Below are 27804 nucleotides of genomic sequence, written 5' to 3'. Positions count from 1 at the left end.
AATGATATTTTTGTTTTATATCATATTATGATATTATATGGATCGCCACAAACACAAATAGTCTCATATTCTTTCCAATTCTTATCTAACTCTCTTATTATATTAATTCTTATCATATCCTATCCGCAAGATGAAACCTAATAAATAATCTTACTTTGTAGCGGAATTTTTATAGGTGTTTGAATTGAGTTTTCCAACCAACTTACAACGATATTCTTTTTAAATTTATAGCTTTTGGCATATCATTAGTCATTTCTGTAGGTGTTTGACTTGATTTTCCTAGCCAACTTATAACAGCACTTTTTACTTTTTTTGATGTTTGTAGAAGAAGATTCTGACTTCTCTTCTTCTTATTATAATCAGAAATTTAGCTAAATATAATTTTATAAAAGCTCTTATTATAAAATATATGTCATGTTTTTTGAAATTTTCATATTTATTTTTAATTTTATTATTGTTCTAAATTTTTTTTGGTAAACATTTCTAAATTTTTATTTATAAATTTTATTATTTACTTTAATTATTTACCCTAATTACAAATCATTCCATTTCTCTCCCTTCAAAATCTTAATAATAACTTTACATAATTATCACACAACTTTTAACTTTATTTTTTAATTTTTTTTTTTTAACTTTGGGTTAAAAATAACTTTTAGTTTGAAAAAAAAAGTGTCAAACAAGTTCTGAATTTTAACTTTTAAGCTTAAAAAATAACAATTAGGAAATAATTTTGACTTTATTTTGAAACTCATATATTTTTTTTTTTGAAATTCTTAATTTTAAATCTAACTTTAAAGCAACTCTTAAAATTTAAATAAAAAAAGGCCTAACATGTCCTTAATAGCTTTTCTGCTAATCTGGTAGCTTATACGTCTGAAAAAACCGAAATTTTCTTAACGGTTAATTCACAAATAATATCGTTCATTTATTTTATAGGGTGATATGCAATTTTTTTTTTTGTAAGTAATCGTGTTAATTGATTTGGGAAAATTGCCGTAAAAATTAACAATTGATGAGGGATGTAAATTTGCTCCCTCGAGTGATACACCCGAGGGTTCTTTTTCTCAATGCCCATGAATACTCTTTTTATCTTTTCATATTTCTTCATTCAAAACTGGATCACCTATTTCATAAGAGGTTGAATTGTTGCACTCCAAATCATTGCACATGCAATCACAACTATAATAAAGCACTTATTATTCTTTTACTGGCTCTGTACAATAATCTATTAAAAAAATTAGCTAGGGATACCTTAATATGCACAAAATTGACTTTGAAAAAAATCATTTCGTGGGAGCTTCTCACTTTCTACCATTTATAGTTTCGTGCATTTAAAGTTATCTACTATACACTCTAACTCACCCTTCTCATCAATTGACATGTCCATCATTGCTCATCAGCACCATTTGATCATTGTTTACAAATGGTCAGAACATATAGCATAACATTAGAATTTATCAAGCTTGCATTCAGCACTTTCTGATGCATAACATTAGTTTTCACAGAAGAAAATATATTCCCCGAGACACTGAAAAATTGTGATCCACAACACTGACCTAAGTAGCACCTACATTTATACTAACAGGAAAACTAAAAATTTGTTCGAGTATTTTGAGGTCATTTTACAGATAGGGAAACAAACTCGTGTTTGCTAAAATTTCATATTCAATGATGCTCCATGAGTACATATCCAAAGCAAGTACAAGAGGCTACACACATAATACTATGATTAAGGAGGTATACAAGCATCACTCTACGAGACATAAAGGAGATAGCAACATATTCCCTCCATAGTAATACACACCACCTACGATCAGACTCTACATTGTAAGGGAAAAACAAATGCAAAAAACTATAATGCAACAAAATAAGATCAAGGGTTCAAGATAACTCCGAGTATGTAATTCATACTTGTAAGATTGTTAACATTGTTAAATATCACCATTACCCTGCTGAGCCTTTGATTCAAAAAAGAGTCTTACAGTTGAATAAATGGTAGAAGGTTCAGCCATAGCACCATTGCCATAATCCCCACAAGCTAACCTCTTTGTAACAGGTGGGATAAGAGAAACGCCGAGATCCTCAATGGAGATGAGATGCCGCTCTGTAAAAGGATTGTTCCACATAAAAGTGTTCATGGCTGGTGCAACAAACATCGGCTTGCTGTAGTCCCAGGCTCGCACAATACACGTCAGTAGATTGTCACACAATCCTAGAGCAATCTACAACAGCATACATTTAAATTATGAGAAGGAATAAAGTGGCAATTGCCAACTACTTAAGAAATATAATAGAAACATGCATTTATCAGTAACCCTATATAAAGATGTACACACAAAAACTGAACATCATATGATTCATAAGAACATGTATTATCTTGCGAACTTGCCCAAACTGTACAAACAGGTAAGTCATAGAAAAGCCAGGCTGTTTAATTTATTGTGCAGTGAAATATAAGTCATGATTTTATCATGTAACTATGGAGATGAGAAAAAATCTGCCAACAATTATCAATTTAATTACCTTGGCAAGAGTGTTTGCCGATAATGGAGCAATGACCATTATATCAGCCCATCTCCGAAGCTCAATGTGAAGCACGCCATCGCCTAGTTTTTTCCAACTAGACCATTCATCCTCATCCGTATATAAAATCACATCCTTAGGAATTGATTTCCTGTCAATAAAATGCAAAGATGAACTTGTGGCAACTGCTCTTACTTCTGCCCATTCAGAGAAACAATGACAAAGATTTGCAAATTTGATAGCAGCAACGCTCCCACTAGCAGCAAGTAGAATCCGAGGCTTCCTAGGGACAGCATCCACTGACATAGTCTCCCCTTCTGCACTTACAGGTTCTGAGCATGCCATCACCCAGAGATTTCAACAATGATCTTAAATATCCATAATTCAAACAGGAGTTTCAGCTTACTCATTAAAAACCTTCAAATTGGTAAACTAAAACCCCTTTAAAGGACATTATATAATTAACTGAAGTTGTATACTATATCAATGCAAAAGGGAAAATTCCTTACATGCATCTAATGCATAATGTCTAATCATAGCCATAGGTAATTTAAGACCAATGACCACATCTCTGTACCATACAATAAATATGTTAAAAATAATCATATTTCCCAGTATTCACATGTTACCAGGTACAATATCCACCATATTAGGGAACCTACCATCACAAATTCATACATACTGTGATCACCATGCACATACACAGACAAGAAAAAAAACGCAATCACTTAGAGAGAGAGAGAGAGAGAGAATTGCTTGTAACAATCATAGAGACCATTCCTACTGAAGAAAAACTAAGCAACACATTTAAATCCAGAAAGACAAGGAAGATTTAGGACAATATTGTAAAGAAAGGGACTAACTTGACTAGTGATTCCCAGGAAGGGAAAGGAACAGAAGTTTCGAACTGAATCCTAAATTAAACAAAACATGTTCTCAAACATGTACAAGGAAGAACACAACCCATGATTTCTGTTCGCAAAATCTCGGAAACCCCACCACAGATTCAATTTTTTATACAAAAAAAGAAAACTAAAAATAAAAATTAACGGAGTCGTGGGAATTAAAAAAAAAAAAAAAACCAAAAAAGAAAAAGTACGACAATGCATGACAAACAGGAATAGACTAAAAATTCAAAGCGAAAAAGGGAACAGGAAGTCGCATCAACCTGGTAAGCTTCCCTCACAACACAACAATCTCAGCAGCAACCTGACACCGGCACTGACACCGCAAGCCCTTTCATGCGTCGTGTGTTTGTGTTGTGATGTGCTGTGAGAAGTGAGAACAGAGAGAGTCAAAATCAAATGACCGGTTCGGGCTTCATGACCCACCCACAATTCAACTCAGCCCATACAAAGCAACGAACAACAACAATTTTAATTTTTTTTAAAAATAATAATAATGGGTAGTTTTATTATATATTTTCTATAAGGACATGGTATACTTTACTATCTCTTCGGATGAAGTTAAATCAAAGGATATCATCTGATACAATTTTTTTTTTCTCTTCAACCACTTCCCCCGCTTTCTCTCTCACTTTTCTCCTTTCATTATATTTTTCTGACCATTATCCAACGATATAAAAGAGGTGGTAAACTATTTGGTAGTAAATATAATCTTTTTCTTTTCTAAAAACAAAATATTTGTTAAAAAAAATATCTGTGCACTTAAATAGAGATGTATATAAGACACAATAGATTTTGTAAATTATATGCTTTCATAGCACTGAAATGGTCATCTTAAATTTCAAATTAGTTATAGAAATCTCTCTCTAACAGCTGTTTTTTTTTTTAAATATGTAATTGCTTAATATTTAAACTATAGAGTAGTTCATTGTATGTGTCATCCTCATTTGAAAGTCTCCTAATTCCTACAGTTTCTATTAAAACACGAGGAATAAATGGGCTAGCCGAAATAATAAGGGTACATGACTCGACCTATATCAAGTTAAGCTCGACTTATGACATATAGCCAAACAGGATAAAGTCATGCTTCAAAAAAAATTTATTTAGAAAGCAAACCATAAACTCTTTTTCAGAGCTTATAAATCTACAAGTCAGTCTATATAATATTATTTATTTTAAATAAAATAAATTATTATTTTAATTTTTTTTAATTATTAAATGTCTAATAGGCTTAAATAGATCTAAACTAAATTTTTTATTTTTTAAATATAAACAAAGTCAGTATAGGCCTAAAGTATTCTAGGGAGACCTGGTCTATTTGTGTTAAAATCTAATCCAACCCAATCTATTTACACTCTTAAATAGGGTTAACACTTTTTTTTTTTTTATAAACAACCGGGTTAACACTTAAAAATGATATACGTTGGAGATAGAGAATTTTTTTTATTTAAATATTAACTAAAACTGGTAGGATTTTAAAATGAACAAGATGGTGGGGTAGCACTCCGCATGCCAAATCACTACGGAAAACATTTATTTCCAAGTAATTGAGAAATGGCTAATTAAAACATTATGTTTGTTAGGGAATTAAAAATAACTGTTAAAAATTCATTTCAAATTGATTTGCTAAATTGTATTAAAAAATCTTTCAAAATTTTCACCCATGTTTGTCCATGTATTAAATTGATCCTTCAGATTAAAAATATTCTTTTTTTTTTTTTTTATTATGTCTGCTTAAGTATGAGAATTTTTTTTTTCTGAACTAAAATGGCAACCATATTATCCACCTAATAACTAATTTAAGAAGTTAAAATCATCCTTATCTTTTCTAGAGAACCTAAACGTGAGATAAAATCTTGTTCCTTAATCAAATCTGATAGCAAATATTTTTATAACTTACCATTATCTACATCTTACGCCTTTTCATTCAATTATTATTTTTTTCATTATTTGAGCTCCTAAAGTTAGTAGGAGCACATTTAGCTTGAGTTAGCCTATACATGCCTTGAATTTCATATATTTCAGACCTTAAGCACAGAATCAATCCACCTAAATCCTAATAGAGTTCAACAAAATTTCAACTACATTAGCTTTAACTTTCATGTTGCTTTGGAATTTCAAGGGCAACGCAGTGCAAGTAATCATCCCGACAACCAACGAAAATCCGGCCACCAATCATCAAAGGCGAAGAGAATATATCCCCCGGCAACTTTAGCCTTGCAAATTCTTGCACATCAGTTGTTCGTCCATTTTCATCTTCGGAGAAATTCACGTTCACTCGAAGAAGGTGTATGCCACCAGAACTAGAACATATGCAAATTAACCTAAAAAAGAAAAAAAGAATTTTTTTTAAAAGGTTAGAAATTGATAGCTGATAAGACGCATTTTCCCCTTTAATTAAAAAAAGGGAAAACTTCAATTACCCCCCTATAAGTTTGCTCAGAATCATTTACCCCCCTCTCCAAAAAATTTAATCATTTACACCCTCATCTAAATTTTTTTTATCACTTACCCCCCTATTTTCATTTTCCATCCAAAAGTAAACTTAACTCTGTTAACTTTAAAAAAAATATCACATCTACCCTTAAAATCAGAAAACAACTAATAGACCAGAGTCTGGGTTCCAAAATTTTTCGCTCGCTCCAAAACTTTCTTTTTCCAATTTTCTTCTTTAACACACTTACCCTAAATCGAAGCTCCTTGCAAGTTCCCATTTCATGTAAGTTCCCAATTTTCTTCTCTGCCAACTACGAACACCAACGCCCCGTGAGTTCCAAGTTCCCATTTCATGATTTTTGTTTTTTTTTTTGTTTTTGTTTTTTTTTTTTTTTTTTGCGTTTGGTTACCTTTAAAAGTTCCATCTTTGTCCAATATAGTAGTTCTATTTAAAAGGACTTGTTTCCTACGTTATCTTTCTCAAATTTGATGTTGATGATTTTGACTGGGATAGATAATTTTTTTACTTTATGTAGTGAATGTTAAAGTTGATTATTTTTGTTGTAAATTTCCAAATCTGAGAACAAATTTAGTAGGCCATCATTAGCACAATATGAATTTAATTTTAGGCCAATGTCTGTCCACAAGATCCTAACTGTTAGGACATGCCACTCTACAACCTAATCAATGCTTACTTGTAGACAAAAAGAAAATTCATGCCATACCTGGCAAAAAGAAAATTTATTTTTAAAGTTGTTTATTTAGGTGCAAAGACACAATACGAATTTAATTTTGGAGCCCTATAGAAGCTATTTCTTGGTATGCAGGTTACAATGGATGATTATGATGTAGGTCTTCCATCATTACCTTCTATATTTGATGATGAAGCTGTATTTGAAGATAATGGGGCTGACTATGATGGAGCTATGTTTGAAGATGATGGGGCTAACTATGACGTAGCAGTGCTTGAAGATGATGGGGATGACTATGATGGAGCTGAGTTTGCAATAGATGGCTATGATGGAGCTGAGTTTGAAGATGGTGGAAAGGATTGGAGTGCAGTTGATGATGGGGCTGACTTTGGAGATGATATATTCGACGGTGAGGCATTGGTTGAGGACAAAATGAATGAAATTATAAATGAAGACACCGATGAGGGTAAAATTGAATTGACACATGGAATGCAGTTTAGTGATGTTTACAAATTTCGAGATACATTGAAGGAGTGGTCTATTTCTCGTGGATATGAATATACATGTGTGAAAAATGAAAGAAGCAGAGTAAGAGCAATTTGTAAGGTTTCCAAAAAGTGTCCATTCTTAGTACATGCTTCGGTGGTTGGTGGAGAGAGCACTTTTCAAATTAAAACATGGAACCCCATCCACACATGTCCTAGACAAGCTACAAATAGCCTCATTACTTCCAAGTACTTATCAAAAAAATTATTGGAGGATTTCAGATCAAACCCGAAGGAAGAAATGAGTGGATTGAGAAATAGAGTAAGTAAAAATGTTGGATATGATGTAGGGATTCAACGACTGTACCGAGCAAGGAAGAAAGCAAAGAAGACCATATTTGGGGATCATGCTCGGCAATTTGAAGTTAGTCGTGCATATTCTGAAATTATTCTAAGTACAAATCCGGGAAGTTTCGTTAAGCTACATACTGAACCACAACCTCCAGTGATGATTAATGGGTTTGTGAAAGAATTGCTCCCTAGATTTCAAAGATTGTTTGTGAGTTTTCATGCAATGATTGCCGGTTTCACGGCAGGTTGTAGGCCATTAATTGGTCTTGATGGTTGTTTTTTGAAGACACATTTTGGAGGGCATCTTTTAAGTGCTATAGCACACGATGGAAATAATGGCATGTTCCCGATTGCGATAGCTGTCGTTGAAGCTGAAAATAAGGATAGTTGGAGTTGGTTCTTGACTTCACTTTTGAATGCATTAGATGGCATTGATCCAGCGAACTTAGTCTTTATGTCGGATATGCAAAAGGTTAATTTAAGGTTATTTTTGCTATTTTATTTACTATTTATGTTGTTTTTCTTTTTTTGCTATTTTATTTTAAAGTTGATTTTTTTTTTTTTTTTACAGGGACTACTTCAATCATTTGCTGACCTTCTTCCTCACACCGAGCATAGGTATTGTCTAAACCACTTACTTGACAATTATAAGAAGCAATTCAAGGGAAAATTATACACTGACTTATTATGGCAAGCTGCATATGCAACAACTGAAAATGGTTTTGAGACTGCTATGAAGAAACTGCAGAATGTTGATGATGGGAAAGCTCACGATTATTTGAAGCGTCTAAACCCAAACAAATGGTCTCGGTCTCATTTTAGTTTCAAGGCAAAAAGTGATTTATTGGTTAACAGCATTAGTGAATCTTTCAATTCTCGCATTGTACAAGCGAGGGAATTGCCTATAATTTCAATGATTGATTGGATTCGGAAGAAGCTAATGAAAAGTTTGTATGATAGAAAGACTAAGATGGAGCAATACATTGGTCCAATTACACCAAAAATCCAAGAAAGGCTTGAAAAACTAAAAACAATGTCAAGAGATTGTGTTGTCAGTCCTTCTTCACAAAATGTTGTTGAAGTTACATGCCGTGGGAAGTCATTCTCCACTGATATTGAAAAAAAATGTTGTAGCTGTAGAGTTTGGAGGTTAACAGGAATACCTTGCATCCATGGTATTGCAGCAATCAGATATTGGAGAAGGGTGCCTGAAGACTTTGTTGATATTTGCTTCACAACAGAAACATATATGAAGGTATATTCAACTCCTATTAAACCATTTCCTGACCTTGATGAATATCTTGCCAAGAGTGAACCGACTGTTGCGGCACCTGTTATAAAAAGGCCACCTGGTAGACCTAAGATTTTGAGGCGAAGACAAGCTGATGAGCCTAGAAACCCATACAAGAATACAAGAATAAACAAACCTATCAGATGTGGAAATTGTCGTGCTGAGGGACATAATGCACGAAATTGTAAGGCATCTGTCATTGGAGAAACACCAAGTCAAAGGATGGCTCGATGTCAAAATGAGCAATCACAATCAATATCTCAACCTTCTACGAATAGGCAAAAGGTAATGACTTTTTCCTATTTAATTATAATTTGTTATTTATGTGTTCTTAATTGAATGGTCTCTTGGATTGATAGATGGCTACAAGAGGAGGAAAACATATCAGTCCCCTTAGCACCTAATGAAGATTCATTGATTTGAAGATTGTGGTTGTTGTCTAGATTTTTTTTTTTTTGAGGTTAATATGCTCGAAAGGAGATTTTTTTATGCTGCTTGCTGTCCATATTTTTTGAAGCTGCAGTATTGTATTGTGGATATTTCCAAGCAGTATAGTAGTTTAACAGAATGTGAATGTGTATTACATCTATATGGAGATTTTTTGAAGAGACTTGATGCAGAACATGCTCTACCATTTCAGAATCTATATTTTCATGCTCTGGAGATTCAATTGTTATTAAAAATGTTATCCTTTTGTGGTTTTGGCCATTAGAAATCATGTCAACATGCTCTACCTTCTGTCTTGTGGTGCCATTTTATTATCCAAATTTACTCTTACAAGCACTATACGTGAGTTGTTGATAGATTATAGACTACAACAATTTCACCTTAAATATCATGTCAACTGTCTTGTTTTTCTTTTTTTTTTGTATTCACTATTAAGTGTTTCAATAGCAACAGAAAATGCAAAACCAGCGACTTTGTGCACGCAGAAAACACTCACATTGAGTGTTTTTTTTATTATAAGGGTACTTGTGGTATTTTTTTAAAAAGTTAACAGAGTTAACTTTAGTTTTGGATGGAAAATGAAAATAAGGGGGTAAGTGATAAAAAAATTTAGATGAGGGTGTAAATGATTAAAATTTTTGGAGAAGGGGGTAAGTGATTATGAGCAAACTTAACAGGGGGGTAATTGAAGTTTTCCCTTAAAAAAAATCAACCAACCAACGAGGTTAACCTGTCTGAAGAATGGGAGTCATCAGAATCCAGCTGCAAGTGCTCATCAACATAAGCAGATGCAGTAATTGGATCTCCAACGTTGTATTTCCAAAGTAGATCCCCCTTCTCCTGGTGTTAATCCAACATATGGAACAAACCAAATATCAAGCCAAACTAATCATTTTGGGCACTGCACATTCTTACATGGGACAACGATTTAACAATAGTTGATCTTTCACAATGAATTCATCAAGTTTGGTATTTAATTAATACAGAAAATATTTCAAGGGTTAAAAAAGAAAACTTCCACGAAGTTCACCTAATATTATTAAAAATAAGTAAGCTAACATTCAAATTAGTTACATTTAAGGACAATCTTGTGCATGTTTTAAAGTGCTGGAACATAGAATAGATGTTTGTCAAATTCACACTGAAAAATTCATTTTGTAAGCTGTCAGATTTAAGGCATCATCAATTTACAATAGATTTTTAATGGTATCCCTGGTACATATTCAAAGGCATAGTGAATATATATACTTTTGCAGGACAAGAACTGATACATGTCAATTAACAAGCTTCATATTAGAACTAGTTAGGTAGGAACACATCAAGTGACTCTGTCAGCAATTGCCAACAACAGATGGATATGAACTTACTTGAAGAAGAGAGAAAGGTGGGAGTGGAACGTAGAATAGTCATTACTCATTAGCAATAAAAGATTTCAAGCCGTGTTGTCTCCAATCTGATCTTGTTTATTGAAAATACACGCCATAATAATATGTAATGCTAAAGCTATTAAGAAAACACATCAGAGAAAACGCTAAAGCTATTAAAAACCACTGCCAATACCACGCACTCAAGCAGCATATAAACAAAGACTTAGATCCAGCAATTAACTTTGATCTAAGACAGGGAATATAAACATTGTAAAGTAAAAGAGTGGCTGATCATGAATCTAATATAATAAAAATTAAAATCCACCAAAAAGATGATTAAAGAAAAAAAAGGAAATAAGTTTATCTGCCAGTTCTCACCTGTTTGAACGAGTACACACTTCCATTTCTGGAGCATACAAACACCTAAGGTGGCATAAACAAAAAATTACTGATATAAAGAAATCTTTCACTAATTATTTAAAAAGATTGTAATACATAGGTCGACCCAATATTTTATACTAATACCGAGACTTCACAAAGACAAAAGTAACCTTTAATTTGGTTGCACTACAAGTAACTAATTAAGTGAACCCAAAGCACTTTCCATATTTGTTATTACCAAGGTATATCCTAAACAGAAACCAACATCAATTTTCACAATCTTTTATTGATCTTGGCAAAAGAATGTGACAAGGTAAGTGGAAAGGATTGATTTCATTTAAAAAGAAAAAATAATAATTAAGAATCAGCTTTGCAAAATCCATGAAGAGAATGATGTACCTCATGAGGAAGAGCAGAAGGTATGCATGGCCCAGCAAATATTGGACCATCAGTTGTTTTCTGAGCAAAAATCATCAACAAGGCAGGTTAAAATTACTTCCATCAGGGAACATAATTTAGAATTGCAACCATGATGAGGTTTAAACTTCGTACTTTCCAAACAATGGATCCATTCGGATCCAATGCAAGCACATGGCCATCTACCAAGCAACATATTACTGCAACGAACAGGAAAAAAAAAGTATACTGGTATAAGGAGAAAAATTTACACAAGGCGTAAGTAATCAGAAAGACATATAACATAAAAGGCAAAGTGAACAATTTCATACCTGTTCCATTTTGGGTGACAGCCAGAGAACCAAACACAGGGACTTCTAACTCGTGGAGCCACAATATATTAAAGGGAGAAGCCTGTTCAGCAAAGGAATTTTTCATTCTGACTTGGACCAATAGCTAAATTGACTTGAAAAACATTCAGCAAGAGTAACGGATTAATGCATCTAATGTTAAATCGAAGTATTATTATCTAGGGCAATGCTAAGCAACTTCGATCATTTCTTTTTTTCCTTTTTATAATTTTGTGTCCATAGAAGGTGAACCTTGGAGCAGCGATAAGGTTGCTTCTTGTAACTGAAAAGTCCTAGGTTTGAGTCTCGGAAATAGTCTCTTTGCAAATATATAAGGGTAAAACTACATACAATTGACCCTCATCCCTACCCTCGCAAGTTGGGGAGCCTTGTGCACCGGGATTTACCATTTTATTCTTATTACATTACTAGAGCTTTTGGTTGAAACGCAGTTTCACGTACAAAACCAAGCAAACCCAAACATGTGCTTATTTATACCAGATTGCCTACAAATCAAAGTCGACGAAATAACTCAAGTTGCGAACACTGGCACAGCAACAAATGCCTAATTCCGAATTCATTAACTGTTTATCTAGATGTCAGTCCAAAGGTTAACAGTTAGTTTAACTGTTTTGCAGAAAATCAGAAAAATTACTGTCCGTATATTAGAGACATTGTCAAATTCCTAATTCCTTTCTAGAATCTATTAAAATCAGTTTAGAATCAGTTTTTTATTTCTTCTTTATGAGGAGTGATCTTTTTACTTATTTAACATACATGTGGTGTCTATATATATTGTAACCTCTCATTATTATAATACAATTCATTATCCAGACCTCTTTTACAATTTCAAACATGTTTATTCCACAGTCATCATACATTTAGTTGATCCCCCCCTACTCTCCCCATGTAACGCTCTGGTCATGAAAAACTCCTTGCTTTTCTTCAATTTGTATTATTTAATTCTATTCTTTTTTCTTTTTCTTTTTTGTGTTCTTTCCTCTTATGGATCTTTAACAATTGTCAGTTTGATAAACATTAAATATCATAGTTAATGGAGTTTGATAAACATAATTGTCAGTTTGAATCTAGGGGGAAGAAGTTGACATTTCAAATAGAAGATTTCCACAAGAAACTAAATCCAGAGGCTCATTTGGGTATCTGTAAACGGGGCACTTTATATCAATACAGAATTGAAGCCCTCCACTAAAAGAAACAAACACTTTTGCATTTATATTAATAGAATTATGAATTCAACATACCGATATTGATACAGCTGTTATACGACCACCAGTAGAGGCCACATAAAGCGAGCCACGAACCTACACGAAAAATTAGTACAAGAGAATAAGAACTCAGTAGTAATCTTTTAACTAACCAATATATAATTATTATGTTATTTAGAAGAGAAAATGCACCTCATCAATTGCAGGTGAGCCATATATACTGCCTCCACAGGGTAGCTTATAGACACAGCAATGATTTTTGTAATCAAGAGCATATAAGTTATGATCATGTGAGCCGCACCTGTATAATTATTAAAGCATGCGGAAAACGTTCTTAGTTTTCAATAAGGTACATGTAACATACCTATTTAACATTGAGAGAAAACCCTGATATGCTATGGTTTGCTGTGAATAATCTGATTCTATTATCTATATAAAGAACCAATTCAACCCAAAAGCTTAAGCTGTTAAGTGAATGTCTCTTTAATGGTTTTATATATATCTAACACGCCCCCTCACGGGGTTTGAAGGGTGGACAATGCACAGGTCCATTTACCTGTGCTTAACAAACTCCACAATACTTAATTTTTTTTATTAATTAAACGGGGGCGGTGAGAATCGAACCCGTGATACTGAGGTTCTGATACCACATGTTGGGCCTGCAGGGAGAGCTTATGGCGGGGGAAGACCGCCAACCATGGACCAAGTGAACAGTAACATTAAGTGGGCTTGGAACATCACAATCAAACCCAAAACCTTAATGTATTAGGTACATGGGTCCTTCCACTTATATGATGCTCACTTAGTCCTTTTTCAACCAATGTAGGACTACATTCAATCATTTACATTTAGATTCCTCAACATCTCCCCCTCAAGTGTGAGTCTTAGGCCCACATCTTTCCCCCGATCACCACAAACCGGCCAATCTCACCATTGGCTCTGATACCATGTAAAGAACCAATTCAACTCTTTTGGGTTGAATTGATTCTTTACATGGTATCAGAGCCTCGGTGTCACGGGTTCGATCCTCACCGCCCCCCATTTAGTTAATAATTAATTAAGTTTTGTGGAGTTTCTTAGCACAGGTAGGTGAGCATATGCATTGTCCACCCTTCAAGTCCGGTGAACTCTTATGTGATGGGACGTGTTAGAGAAGTATAAAAACCATTAATGTAGCTTCACCTAATAAAACTGAGCAGAGGTCAAAGTAAAACAAATATGTCAAGCTATAACCATTCCAGAAGTCTCTTCTCTTCTATTCTTCTTAACTATACCAAATGCCAAAGATAACTATTTCAAAGATTGACTCGCACAAAGCAGCAGTCCTGTAAAGGAACAATCTTACACATTCATCCTACCTGCAAGGGTCCTATGTAGAATGGAGATTTATGTAAAGAACCTTGGGATACACCACCTCAAAAGCTAGCTCAAAGGGTGGGAGTGCCCAAAACCTTATAAACTCCACATTAGTTGCACATACAACCAATGTGGGACTATATATCTCAACACGCCCCCTCACACGAGAGCCCATTGGGCTTGAAGCGTGGACAATGCAACAGGCCCAGCCTACCTGTGCTAAGAAACTCCACAAGAGAAAGTGGGGGACGGCGAGGCTCTGATACCATGTAAAGAACCTTGGGATACACCACCCCAAAAGCTAGCTCAAAGGGTGAGAGTGCCCAAGACCTTAGAAACTCCACATTAGTTGCACATACAACCAATGTAGGACTATATATCTCAACAATTTAGATGCCATTTTTTATAAAGAAAAGTTTCTGATTTGACTTATACTTACTATAACGCAAACCGTTAAATGATTAAATATGCACGACAAAGTAACACATCCATGAAAATTATGATATGAAAATACTTTCATAAAAAGTATGTGTGATCACTCAACAATATTTGAAAGAGAAGCATAAAAAAATTACCAGATCAATTGCCTGCATTTGTCCACAATTGGCTGTGATTTTACCTTCACGAGTTTAAAACAATTAGAAATTGACAGCGAAAAAAAAAAAAAAGAGGAGGGAAAGAGAAAGAAAGAAAGAAGAAGGGGGGGGGGGGGGGGGGAGTGGAACTATAATCGAGTCACATAAATGAGGTGAATAAAAATAGGTAGTGAAGATGGTATGACAGGTATATGAGATGTAATTATCTTCAAGTGCAAGTAACTTTTCTCCAAAGAAATTTTGTTAACGCTAATTTCAAATGGACTGAAGTACATATTACTGTGGATGTGCTTTTCTCAATAAAAGAATTAAAAAAATCTATATTTTAGTTTATTTCAATGAGCTTATCTTTTTAATTTTAATAGCACAGGCCCACCAGATCCTCTACAAGAACATCAGGCCAAAAAAGAAAATAAGAAAGAAAAGACAAGAAAAGAGAGCATTCTGGTTTGACAATTTTTCACAGAATCTCTTTCTCTATATATCTATCTCCTTTGATCAATCAATCTATGTATGTATCTATAACCTGTTGCCTTTCTCCTCTTCTTTTGTTGAGTTCATTTGCTAAGTTTATTTTTGCAGATCCTTCAGCAATCACTACATCCCTTCACAGGGTCTGTGTGGTAATAAAAAAACCATGGCTAAAGAAAACCTAAAGTTTTCAGGAAGACACCAGAAAACCTCAAATAAGAAAGGATAGCAGTTTGATACAGCATTAAAAGTAGATACATACCTCCCCAGATGTTTGAAAACTCCAACAGATGTGTCCATTTGAAAAATCAAGAAAATATATTTTTCCCATATAGCATCCAACAACCACCTACAGAAATGCCAGTTGTTAGAACAAATGTATAGAATCATATAATCTTATCGCACTAGAGTAACTTAATGCATTAAAATGAAAGCCAACCTGAGAAAAATTAGAAACAATTGCTGCTGTACATTCAATGCGTCCTTCTAGTTTGATCTCCCACTGGACAGAACCACTAAACCAATTATTAAGTAGCAGTTTTAGTAGCGCTAGAATAGAAATTAGAAACCAAATTATTCAAAAATTCTCTTGACAGTTCTAGCATCAATAGAGAATACCAGTGTCGTGGTTGAAGGGATTTACATTATTAACCCCACAGAACATGTCTAGGAACGGTTTGGTAACAACCATAAAACAAAACCCAAAGTTCCTGTTTATCAGCTACATAACAAATAGATATGACAACAACTGAAGGACATGGCAATATAAAATGTAACTACAACTCAAACACTGAAGTAATTTTAGACTATTGGAATGATGCAAAATGGACAGAGACGTCTATTCATGTCCATTTTAAGAATAACTCAGCCATATTATGCAAATTAAATTTTAGAGAGAACAGTTAAATTCTCCAATCCTTCAGAATATTTTAACAGCTTGAGAAACAGATGAATATGATTGAGTAATTTACCAAATAGTTTCCTTGTTTTTTCTGGTAAAAAAATTATATACCATCTTGATGCTTTTAACAAAAGCTAGGTCATCAAGATTGTACAGATGTTTATCTGTGATTCTTATCATACATCAATCTGTACTAAGAAAGTTTCAAGAGTACAAGGAATAATCATGATCCCTAGTGCACTAATGGTGAATACAAGACTAATAAAATGAGTTGTTGCAATTATTGCAAGTTTACATCAGAACCTGGAGATTAAAGTTTAAACTATAAAATGAATATGCATTCAAACACAATTTTGATTAGTTTTAGATCAATAATACCAAAGCAATGGATTAAAACCTTTAGATAAATAACAATTTGTTTTTACCTTCTGGCATTTATGCAGAGAAATTTATGTGAGTGAGATCCAATGAACAAATAAATCTCTGAGCCTTTAAACACAAGCACTGGTGAAGCATCAACACAAGATTCCATGTAAACTTTCCAAAAGTCTTTCATATGACCTCTGCTACCTCTTGGAACATTTGCAGTCCAAGGTATTTGGTTTGTATCAATTACTGCATGCTGCCCTTTATACAACACCTTGTTGCATCGGCTAAATGAAGATGATAAGAATATTGAAGGGGAATACCATGGGAATGTTTCATCACCCTCCGATGTAACATCTGCAGAACCGCTCTTTAAGCGCTTAGATGTAAAAGAATTATCATCATCATTACCTTTGGAAATCAATCTTGACTCAAGAGGAATAGAATATTCAGTACGATTGGAAGAAAATTGGTTATTTTGTCTGTCTGTATTTGATTCCAAACAATTATCGAACCTGTTGTGCAAAGGGCATGATCCTCTTTTCTGGAGAAGAGCCATACAAAGCTTAAAAGGACTTGGATAGTAGTAAAGAAATCTTAAGTCAATCCCCAAATTGTAAGCAACATGTGCAGCAGAAAGAGAGTTACCACCCATTATAAAGAAATCATCATCATTGCAAACCTTTTCGACCATCAAAGCATCATGAAAGGCCTGTTAAACCAATTATCAAATAAAAATCTTTATTTTTGCAGAAAAGATATTCTCCAGTAAGTATTTTTAATGGACTGGAAATTTCCAGAAGGAAACATACCTTGAGTGGACACAACTTATATAAACAGTTTAGGAGTAAACAAGTTGCATAGACAGTAGACACACACAAATGGAATATATAGAAGCAATAAATGTCTCTCATTATATTATAGGTTCATAAATATATTCATTATTTGTAAATGCATCACAGATCACACAAAGGAAAGACATATTCAGAGCAGCCACCAATTTTTCTAATTTTTTATGTAAAAATAAATTTTATTAAAGAGAGAAGAGTGAAGTACAACAAGGAGGAGAATAAGGAATCATCCAAAACAAGAAAGCCTATAGACAAAGGAAAACAAGCAGTCATTGATGTGCATTTAAAAAATGAACATGCTTGAAAAGATCTGAACAAGCTGACTTATAAACTTGTCCTTCTGAAAAGAAATAACGCAAAGAAAGCCACTATCCTAAAAGCTTAAGGAATAAGGTGCATGCCCAGAGAATGGTTTTTATGTCTGACACACTGCCTCACGAAGAAACCTTTTGGGATTTAAGCATGGACAAAATACAAACCCATCAATACCTTGTGCTGAAAATTCGACTAATTAAGAAGAATGGAGCAGTAAAGGTCGGACTCCTAACTTATTGATCATTGAGGCCTTTGATACCGTGTCAATAATTGAATCAACCCTAAAGCTTCTTTTTTCTGGTGTTGGGAGGGAGGGGGCAGGGAGAGGTAACCAAAGACTATGAATCGTTAGGTGCAAGCTGAAAAATGATTTTTTATTTCTAACAATAGCCTAGTGTCAGCTCATTCCAAATCAAATTAAACTACAGCAAGAAGAGAGCTGCTGCTACCTTCACTCTAATCTATCGCCACCTCTTCTCTTTTTAAGTGGTGCAACAGGAAACTTGCAAGTGCAGGTTGTACATTCTCATGTGTTTTCTTTCTCATGAGTTTGCAGCAAGGTTGTCAAACTCGAGATTCAACGCAAACTCAGAAGGGTGAACCAAAATCGTAAATCGCATAATCATAACATGGATTGTAGAATCGTAACATGGGATACAAATTATATTTATATGCACATAAAATAATATAATTGTAGAATATGTAGAATATTCTAGATAGTATTTATTGATGCAGTTGGTAGTTGTATATTTAGTTGGTAGTTGTATATTTATGTAGTTGGTGGTTGTATATTTATTAAAGTAGTTGAGGTAGTTGGATGTACTCAATATAAAAAGGACCCATTGGGTCTCTCAATGAATCAAGAAAGTGTTATTCAGACAAAACACTTCTACTTTTCTTCATGGTATCAGAGCTGGTTCTATTCCAATCTCTTCCCTGTTCTGATTTATTTTTAAGTCATTTTCCTATTCCTTTTTTTCTCGTTTTAGCCACTGCCCAAGCTAGAATCCTTACCTAGACACCTCCAACCACGAAACCAAGGCCACCATTAGGTTCAGAACAAGATTCTGAGCCAGCCCACAGAAGACCCGTAGCAGTACTGTTCATTACTGTAGCAGTACTGTTCATTACTGTAGCAATTACTGTTTCACTGTAGCCAAGATTGCTCTCATTCATTGATTTTGGCGAGCAACCCTCTTCCTGTTTTGAGGGTCAAAATCGTATTTGGAGGAACTTTTTTCTGGGTACCTGTTGTTAGAAAACCATGGACGCTGAAAATTTTGAAAATTCATCTTTTCAGAAATTGATGTCTCAACCTACTGAGGCAACTAGTCATGTTGCTCAAAAAGGTATGGCATTCCATGTTGAACGTAGTAATCGTTGGATCCTTGATTCAGGGGCCTCTGATCACATGACAGGTAATGCAACCTTATTTTTCTTCTATACCCCTTACTATCACCCGTCACGAATAAGAACAGCTGATGGGAATTTCTCCACTATTGCGGGAAAGGGATCCATTAAACTTTCTGAGCATATTATTTTGAACTCAGTACTTCATGTTCCCTCTCTTACTTGTAATCTCATCTCTATTAGCAAACTTACTGCTGAGTTGCATTGTGTTGCTAAGTTCTCTGCAAATGCTTGTATCTTTCAAGAACAGGACTCGGGGATGATGATTGGCAGTGCTAGAGAGGAAGAAGGGCTCTACTATTTTACAGATGTTCATTGTGAAAAGAGGATTTTTTCGAACCACTCTCTATGTTTATCAGATGACTGTAATGATGTTTTGTTATGGCATCGTAGGTTGGGACACCCAAATTTTGTTTATCTCCAGAAGTTATTGCCGAACTTATTTATCAATAAAAAGCCAAGTTCCCTTCTTTGTGATATTTGTCAGCTTGCAAAGCATTCTCGTGTCACTTATTCTCCTAAGAAATATCATGAATCTTCTCCCTTTACATTGATTCATAGTGATATTTGGGGACCTGCTCGTGAAAAAAATGTCTCGGGTGCTCGTTGGTTTATTACTTTCATTGATGATCATTCTAAGGTATGTTGGGTATATCTCTTAAAGGATAAGTCTGAGGCAGCATCCACTTTTAAAAACTTTCATGCTATGATTCAAACTCAATTTCAGACTTCTATCAAAATTCTACGAACAGACAATGGTACTGAATATTTTAATTCAGTTCTTGGAGATTACCTAAACCAGCATGGAATTATTCATCAAAGTTCTTGTCCTAACACCCCTCAACAAAATGAGGTGGCTGAAAGGAAAAATAGACATCTAATTGAAGTTGTTCGAGCTCTTTTATTCACGATGCATGTCCCTAAATATCTGTGGGGGGAAGCCGTCTTGACAGCCTGTTATCTCATTAATCGGATGCCTTCTCGGGTACTAAATTTTCATTCTCCTTTATCCTGTCTTACTAAATCTTTTCCCTCTTTCAGTGCTCTTTCTTCTCTTCCTCCCAAAATATTTGGCTGTGTGGTTTTTGTGCATATTCCTCCACATCAAAGGTCCAAACATGACCCTAAATCCATCAGATGTGTCTTCATAGGATATTCCCCTAATCAAAAAGGTTATAAGTGTTACTCACCTTCTCTCCGTAAGGTTTTTGTTTCCATGGATGTTACCTTTTATGAGACACAATCCTTTTTTTCCCCGACTTATCTTCAGGGGGAGTCTATTGGTATTGGTATGGATGAAGATAAGCCTGGGAAACCAAATGATGCTGCTGTCTTACCTTGGCCTTTGGAAACAGGTGGAGTTATTGGGAAGGAAACAGGGGGAGCAACTATACCTGAATCTAATGATCCTCCTTGTGATCCTCTTGGTAAATGGAGAAAATTTTACAGCAGGCGCAAAACACATGAAGATACTCTAGACTGCCAGGACCCTGACTCGAGTCCTTGTTCCAGCAACCCACTTGAATGTACTAGTACAACCAACGTTGATATGCCTATTGCTCTTCGGAAAGGTACTAGATCTTGCACTGCTCATCCTATTTCCCATTATATCTCATATGAAAAGTTGTCTCCAGGTTTTCGTGCTTTCAACACTATGTTAGATAGTACCAAGATACCCAAAAATATCCAAGAAGCACTTGACGACCCAAAATGGAGGAATGCAGTATTAGAAGAAATTGATGCACTTACAAAAAATGGAACATGGGAGTTTGTGACATTACGTAAAGGAAAGAAAACTGTTGGTTGCAAGTGGGTGTTCACAATAAAATTCAATGCAGACACTAGCATCAATAGGTATACGGCCAGATTAGTTGCTAAGGGATTTACTCAGACTCATGGGATAGATTATCAGGAGACATTTGCTCCTGTTGCCAAACTTAACACTATCCGCGTTCTGCTATCTCTTGCCGCCAACCTTGATTGGCCATTGCAACAGTTAGATGTTAAGAATGCCTTCTTGAATGGTGATCTCCATGAGGAAGTTTACATGGATCCACCTCCTGGTTTTGAAAAAGGGGATGGTTCTGTGTGCAAGTTGCAGAAGTCTCTCTATGGACTTAAACAATCTCCCAGAGAATGGTTTGGGAAATTTACTCAAGCTGTTAAGGGAAGAGGGTTCACCCAAGCTCAAACTGATCACACTTTATTTTTTAAACACTCCGACAAAGGAAGAATTGCTATTCTGATCGTTTATGTTGATGACATAATTGTCACTGGTAATGATAGCGAGGAGATAACCTCTTTGAAAAAATGTTTAGCTTACCAGTTTGAACTAAAAGATCTTGGATCTCTCAAATATTTCCTTGGCATGGAAATTGCTCGGAATAAGGAAGGAATTTCTTTAACTCAGAAAAAATACATTCTAGACCTGTTGCAAGAAACAGGTATGCTCGGGTGCAAGCCGGCAGAGACTCCAATTGAAGCTAATATCAAGATGGGAGTTAAGGACGGGGAAGATGTTGATAGGGAGCAGTACCAGAGACTAGTGGGGAAATTAATCTATTTGTCTCACACTCGTCCTGATATTGCTTTTGTTGTGAGCATGGTTAGCCAATTCATGCATTCTCCTAAGGAAAAACACCTTAGTGCTGTTTATAGAATTCTCAAATACCTCAAAAATACCCCTGGTCGAGGAATTTTCTTTAAAAAGGGGCACAACAGGATGATTGAAATCTATACAGATGCAGACTGGGCTGGCTCTGCAATGGACCGAAGATCTACTTCAGGATATTGTACTTATGTCTGGGGAAACCTTGTGACCTGGAGAAGTAAGAAACAAACTATTGTTGCAAGAAGCAGTGCAGAAGCGGAATTTCAGGCTCTAGCTCATGGTATTTGTGAAGGAATTTGGTTACGAAGGCTTCTCGAGGAGTTGAAGATCTCTTATTCCCTACCTATCAGATTATATTGTGATAATAAGGCTGCTGTCAGCATTGCTCAAAATCCTGTTCATCATGACAGAACAAAACATGTGGAAGTTGATCATCACTTTATCAAAGAGAAATTAGAAGACGGTAGTGTATGCTTGACATATATACCTACCAAGGAACAGACGGCGGATATCCTCACCAAAGGATTACTTAAGCCGACCTTTGAGAATTTGATCAGCAAGTTGGGAATGATCAATATATATCTCCCAACTTGAGGGGGAGTGTAGAATATGTAGAATATTCTAGATAGTATTTATTGATGCAGTTGGTAGTTGTATATTTAGTTGGTAGTTGTATATTTATGTAGTTGGTGGTTGTATATTTATTAAAGTAGTTGAGGTAGTTGGATGTACTCAATATAAAAAGGACCCATTGGGTCTCTCAATGAATCAAGAAAGTGTTATTCAGACAAAACACTTCTACTTTTCTTCAATAATACATGCAGTAGTACTATTAATACCACTTGAAGACATTTTCTAAAATAATACAACATTCAAATTCATAAAATAAATAAAAAATTAACCACAATTTGGTTTATCCCATGCAGTAAATGTAAAACGAAACATAACAGAGGCAAAAAAAAAACAAATTTGGTTTATCAAATAAAACAAATTTGAGAATAACAGAGAAGGTAAATAAAACAGAGGCAAAAAGAAATAAAACGAGAAAAAAAAAACTAATTTGGTTCGTCAAATAAAACATAACAGGGGCAAAAACGAAAATAAAATGTAAAACGGAAGGTAAACAAAGGCAGAAATGAAACGCAACAAAACAAAGGCAGCGCAGAAGAGATTGAGACAGAACAGCAACCGGCGAAGGCGAAGGCACAACGGCGAAGCTGCGGATGGAGCACGTGGAGAAGGCACGCAACGCACACAGGGAGCGACGACCGGAGTCAAAGAAGACGTCGTCGTCGGGCAGGAACAATGGTGAGCAGGAGTCTCATCTCTCACTGAGCATGAACGTATTTAGGGGACCTTTGGTTGAGGAGAAATTTTTTTTTATCCGAGAATCTCAATTTCAAGAAATATGATTTTTATATTCAGTTTACGATAATATCTTAAAATTAAAAATTTAGAAAAAATCAGTTTTCCAGAAATACGGAAAAAATCCTTGTACCAAACGCCCTATAGGGTTTTTTGTATTAAAGAGGCAGGCCACAAAACCAGAGCATAGAGTCTCTTAATCACAGATTTACGAAAGAGTGGAAAAATTAAATTAGATTATGATATCCAGTCATGCATACTATTAGAGTGTATTATGTACATTTATGTTTGCTGCACTAGTGTTAACTGTGCTGGTTGTGTCTCTGTTCTACACCTGGTTTTACAGGAATATTTCCCTTGTTTTTTAGCCTTTCTGTTTGAGTTTGTTACGTTGGTTAGTATTGCTGATTCATCATTGTGTCTGATCTCTCCCCTTTATATTCTGAACCCTGTTTAACTCTCTGTATCTTGTATGCATTCTCAGAATAATCATGTCTTCATTCTCAGATTTCTCTCTTCTCTCTCCAGCATTTTCTCTCACTTCCTCACCACTTTGTCCAACTATGACTATTGGGTTTACAAAATACATCTTGTTAGACTGTATTGAACAACACTCGAGTAACTCCTAGGTTCTGTTAGTCAGTTAACCAGCTACCAGCTGGCACAGTTAGTTAGGGACTTAGCTCAACTGCTACCTATACGTACCAGAACTTTAGAAGGTTCAGTCAGTTTTTCAATTACAAAATATTCAGAGAATACAATTATCTTGTTTCTCTCTCAACTTTTTCCTTTACTTTCATTTTCCCTCTGGTTCTTGAATACTAATATAGTTCAATAAAATAAGACCAAAGGAGAAAGTGATCTCTGTTTTGATACACAAAAGATAAATTCTCATATAAAATAATGAAACCATACCTTTTTAATAAGTTGCAGAAGATTGACGCAGCCAATGTTACCAACCTTATCCTTGACATTCTTTGTTAATAATGCCGAGCCAACCAACAACTCATAATTAACCTTACCACTAGAAGAAACAGGAAATGATTCGGTAAAGATGAAACGGTTAGGAAGTACAATAGATGGAAGTTTGTTAATCATCCAACTTCTGATAGCAGGTATTAATAATTCACCCAATCTTTCCTTGTCCTTTAATATTATAAAAGCTTCCAGGAGCACAAGCTCCGCTTGATTATTTCGATAAATTACAGCCGCATCACTTATATATGGATGTTCCCTTAGCAAATCTTCAACTTCTTCCAGAGCAATACGTTGTCCATTGACTTTTATAATGCGGTCTTTTCTTCCCAAAAATATAAAGTCACCACTTGGTAATTGTTTGGCTAGATCACCAGTTCTAAAGTATAATTGGCTTCGGCAAGCATTAACAGAATCTCCAGTACGAGGCAATTTTACAAATGCATCAGACATTATGCTAGATTCATTATAGTAACCCCTAGAAGTGCAAGAACCACCAACATATAGCTCTCCCTCATTTGATGCTCCATTTTCACCAAGAAGCACCACATCACAGTTAGTGATGGGTAAACCTATTGGAACACTAGTCAGCTTGTTTTCCTTCAAAACCAATGGCATCTTTTTGCAATCAAAATATGTACAGTCACCAGAGACCTTAGTTAAAAAAATGGAAAAGGAAAAGAAATGCATTAGCCAATGACAATCATACAAATAGTTAAGAAAATGCAATAAGACAACAACTATTACAAAAATTCATGCGAACAAATTGCATAATTTACATTAGAAATTGTTGAGATATATAAAACCATTAATGTAGCCTCACCCAAAAGTTTAAGCTTTTGGGTTAATTTGGTTCTTTACATGGTATCAGAGCCTCGTATCTCGAGTTCGATCCTCGCCGCCCCCCACTTTCTTTCAAGTGGAATTTCTTTGTTCGCACAGGTAGGTGGGCCTGTGCATTGTCCACCCTTCAAGCCCAGTGGGCTCTCGTGTGAGGGGGCGTATTGAGATATATAAAATCATTAATGTAGCCTCACCCAAAAGCTTAAGTTGTTGGGTGAGGGCTACATTAATGGTTTTTATATATCTCAACAGAAATAAAAGAAGAAAACAAATACATTAGACAATAGTAATGACACAAAAGACAAGGTGCAACAGAGTGCTTCATGACAAAATCTAATGTAATTAACTCAAGTGGCACCAAGTTCCTTTGGGAGCTACTAAATTCCAGGATCACGTCCCATCAAAACCTCTTTGCCTCAACTTAGCCCATCCTTCCCCTCTCCACACCAAGCCTTAAACCTCTTCTGTCAGTCCAAAAAAATTCATAATTTTCATTGTTAATATTTTAGTAATATTAAAATAAAGAGTAAATACCATTTTTTTGTCCCTGACAATTTTCACGAAGCCCCTTTTGGTCCCCAACAATAAAAAAGGCTCATTTTGGTCCTTAATTTTACAAAAATAGGGCCACGTTTGTCCTTCCGTTAGTTGGCATCCAACGGCCCAACTAACGGAGCACACGTGGAACGTTAGTTTGCTGAGTCACCGTAAGTATGCCAGCGTGGAAGTAATACGACGCCGTTTTGAACATGCCTTATGTCTTCTTGGAATTTTGTACAGCTGACCCTTTCACGAAGGCCCTATTTGGTCCCTGACAAATTTATCGAGGCCCTATTTAGTCCTTAACACTAAAAAAAGAAAGTCTGCAAAAATGCTTACCAAGGAGAACCTTTCACATATCTAACAGCTCAAACTCTCTCTAGTCCATAATTCAGTGTGTTTTCAAGCCTGCAAAGTGGAGTCAATTATTTGATCAAATTCACTCCATAAAGAACAATATGTTTTCAGCCTTTCACATATCTACCAATTTTTCTCTATATTTTGATTCTCTACGTTGAAATTTTTAAAGCTCCCAGCTTGTTACAAATATGATCTATTCGGGGACCTCTAAGAGCTTTAGTGAATACATCCGCAAGTTGATCATTGGAATTGACAAATGCTGTCTCGATCTCCCTTGACTGGATCTTTTCTCTAACAAAATGACAGTCAATTTCTATATGCTTGGTCTTGGTTGTCACAAATGAGCTTCATAGGCCTTTGTTCACAGAGATGGAGTTCCTTCAGCAATTGACTCAGCCAGATGAGCTCACAGGTTGCATTTGCCATTGCCCGATATTCTGCCTCCGCACTGGATCTGGCGACCACAGTTTGCTTCTTACTCTTCCAAGAGATCAAATTTCCTCCGAAGAGAACACAATACCCTGAGGTGGATCGTCTATCTGAAGGAGAACCTGCCCAGTCAGCATCTGAATAACTAGAGATCTCTGAACTCCCTTTATTTGTATATAATAAACCTCTTCCTGGCGCCTTTTTAATATATCGGAGAATTCTAATAACTGCATCCCAATGGGAGTCACAGGGAGAATCAAGAAATTGACTTGCAACACTCACTGCGAAGGAGATATCTGGCCTTGTCACAGTAAGATAATTCAATTTTCCAACTAGTCGGCGGTAGCGACTAGGATCTGGCAGTGGCTCCCCCTGTCCTGGTAATAACTTAACATTGGGGTCCATAGGTGTATCAATGGGTTTACAGCCTAACATGCCAGTCTCATCTAGGATATCCAGTGCATACTTCCTCTGACAGATGGAAATGCCCCGCCTAGACTGTGCAACTTCGATCCCCAAGAAATATCGAAGTCTGCCAAGATCTTTGGTCTGAAATTGATTGAATAAATGCTCTTTCAACTGATCAATCCCGGTCTGATCACTGCCTGTAATGATAATGTCATCAACATAGACCAGGAGATAAACGCACTGGCCAGAAGAGCTATGCCGGTAAAAGACAGAATGATCGGCTTTGCTTCTGATTAATCCAAAGGATTCAACAACTGAACTAAAGCGGCTAAACCAGGCCCGAGGAGATTGCTTCAGGCCATATAAAGATTTCCGAAGTTTACATATCATTCCAGAACTCTCCCCCTGAGCAACAAAACCTGGTGGTTGCTCCATATAAACTTCCTCCTGCAAGTCACCATGTAGAAAAGCATTCTTAATATCAAGTTGGAGAAGGGGCCAGTGATGAATGGCGGCAAGGGCAAGAAACAGGCGAACAGAAGCCATCTTAGCAACAGGAGAAAAGGTATCCCCATAATCAAGACCAAAGATCTGTGTGTATCCCTTGGCCACTAAGCGAGCTTTAAGGCGATCAACAGTGCCATCAGGACCAACTTTAACTGTGAACACCCATCGACAACCAACAACAGACTTCCCGGGAGGAGCACGAACAAGATCCCAAGTGCCATTGGAGTGAAGTGCCTGCATTTCATCAAGCATCGCCTGGCGCCACCCTGGATGAGATAGTGCTTCACCTGTGGTTTTAGGGATGGAAACAGAAGAGAGACTAGAAACAAAAGTAAAATGTTGTGAAGAAAGTCTGTCATAACTCAAGAAAGAATAAAGGGGATGAGGATTTCGAGTGGATCGAATACCTTTCCGAAGGGCAATGGGAGGAGTCTCTGATGATGGAGGATCCGGAGGAGAAGAGCCGACGGGAAAGGGCGATGAGTCATCAAGAGGCAAAGTCGGAGGAGGTGCAGGCTGACGACGCTGGTATGTGAGGAGAGGACGATCTGCAGGTATGGAGGTAATTGGTTGCTCCTCTGGAATAGGGTCACCTGCAGCTGGTAAAGACAAGTCAAGAAAAGGAACAGGAAGGACCTGATCAACTTGGG

At 35.8% G+C, this 27804-nt stretch overlaps 2 protein-coding genes across 7 annotated transcripts in view; both read right to left on the bottom strand.

Annotated features, from left to right (window-relative positions):
- Nucleotides 1-1525: 1525 nt before the first annotated feature.
- Nucleotides 1526-4034, bottom strand: LOC133293131 (probable phosphopantothenoylcysteine decarboxylase). Of its 2 annotated transcripts, XM_061491670.1 has the most exons (4): nucleotides 3968-4034; nucleotides 3692-3792; nucleotides 2524-2855; nucleotides 1526-2222 (listed from the first exon to the last, which is right to left on the bottom strand). In XM_061491670.1, exons 1-4 carry the CDS (start codon nucleotides 4006-4008, stop codon nucleotides 1932-1934), a joined length of 765 nt encoding a protein of 254 aa, XP_061347654.1. In that variant the 5' UTR covers nucleotides 4009-4034; the 3' UTR covers nucleotides 1526-1931. The 2 variants fall into 2 exon arrangements, with proteins under 2 accessions (XP_061347654.1, XP_061347658.1); XM_061491674.1 differs by lacking the exon at nucleotides 3968-4034 and having other exon boundaries at nucleotides 1529-2222; nucleotides 2524-2891; nucleotides 3692-3874.
- A 1370-nt stretch (nucleotides 4035-5404) lies between these two features.
- The window catches only part of LOC133292387 (putative acyl-activating enzyme 19), a 32751-nt gene continuing 10351 nt past the window's right edge, over nucleotides 5405-27804 (bottom strand). For 2 of the 5 annotated variants that reach the window (XM_061490789.1, XM_061490796.1), the window contains 13 exons: nucleotides 24008-24721; nucleotides 16600-17252; nucleotides 15713-15788; nucleotides 15536-15622; nucleotides 14782-14825; nucleotides 13043-13151; nucleotides 12887-12946; nucleotides 11607-11688; nucleotides 11431-11495; nucleotides 11278-11337; nucleotides 10876-10920; nucleotides 9861-9970; nucleotides 5405-5752 (listed from right to left, as the gene is read on the bottom strand). In XM_061490789.1, the coding sequence (XP_061346773.1) occupies nucleotides 5521-5752; nucleotides 9861-9970; nucleotides 10876-10920; nucleotides 11278-11337; nucleotides 11431-11495; nucleotides 11607-11688; nucleotides 12887-12946; nucleotides 13043-13151; nucleotides 14782-14825; nucleotides 15536-15622; nucleotides 15713-15788; nucleotides 16600-17252; nucleotides 24008-24721 (2337 nt within the window). In that variant the 3' untranslated portion in view covers nucleotides 5405-5520. Of the gene's footprint in view, nucleotides 5753-8319; nucleotides 8742-8819; nucleotides 8877-9860; nucleotides 9971-10875; nucleotides 10921-11277; nucleotides 11338-11430; nucleotides 11496-11606; nucleotides 11689-12886; nucleotides 12947-13042; nucleotides 13152-14781; nucleotides 14826-15535; nucleotides 15623-15712; nucleotides 15789-16599; nucleotides 17253-24007; nucleotides 24722-27804 lie in introns of those variants that run through there. The other 3 variants (XR_009748915.1, XM_061490804.1, XM_061490810.1) reach the window with 3 other exon arrangements.

Source organism: Gastrolobium bilobum, unplaced genomic scaffold, assembly GCF_033153095.1.
Source record: "Gastrolobium bilobum isolate Gb01-03AN ecotype WA unplaced genomic scaffold, APGP_CSIRO_Gbil_v1 utg909, whole genome shotgun sequence".
Lineage (NCBI taxonomy): Eukaryota > Viridiplantae > Streptophyta > Magnoliopsida > Fabales > Fabaceae > Gastrolobium > Gastrolobium bilobum.
The sequence above is the reverse complement of the archived record's forward strand: the minus strand, read 5'-3'. Positions and strand labels throughout refer to the sequence as shown.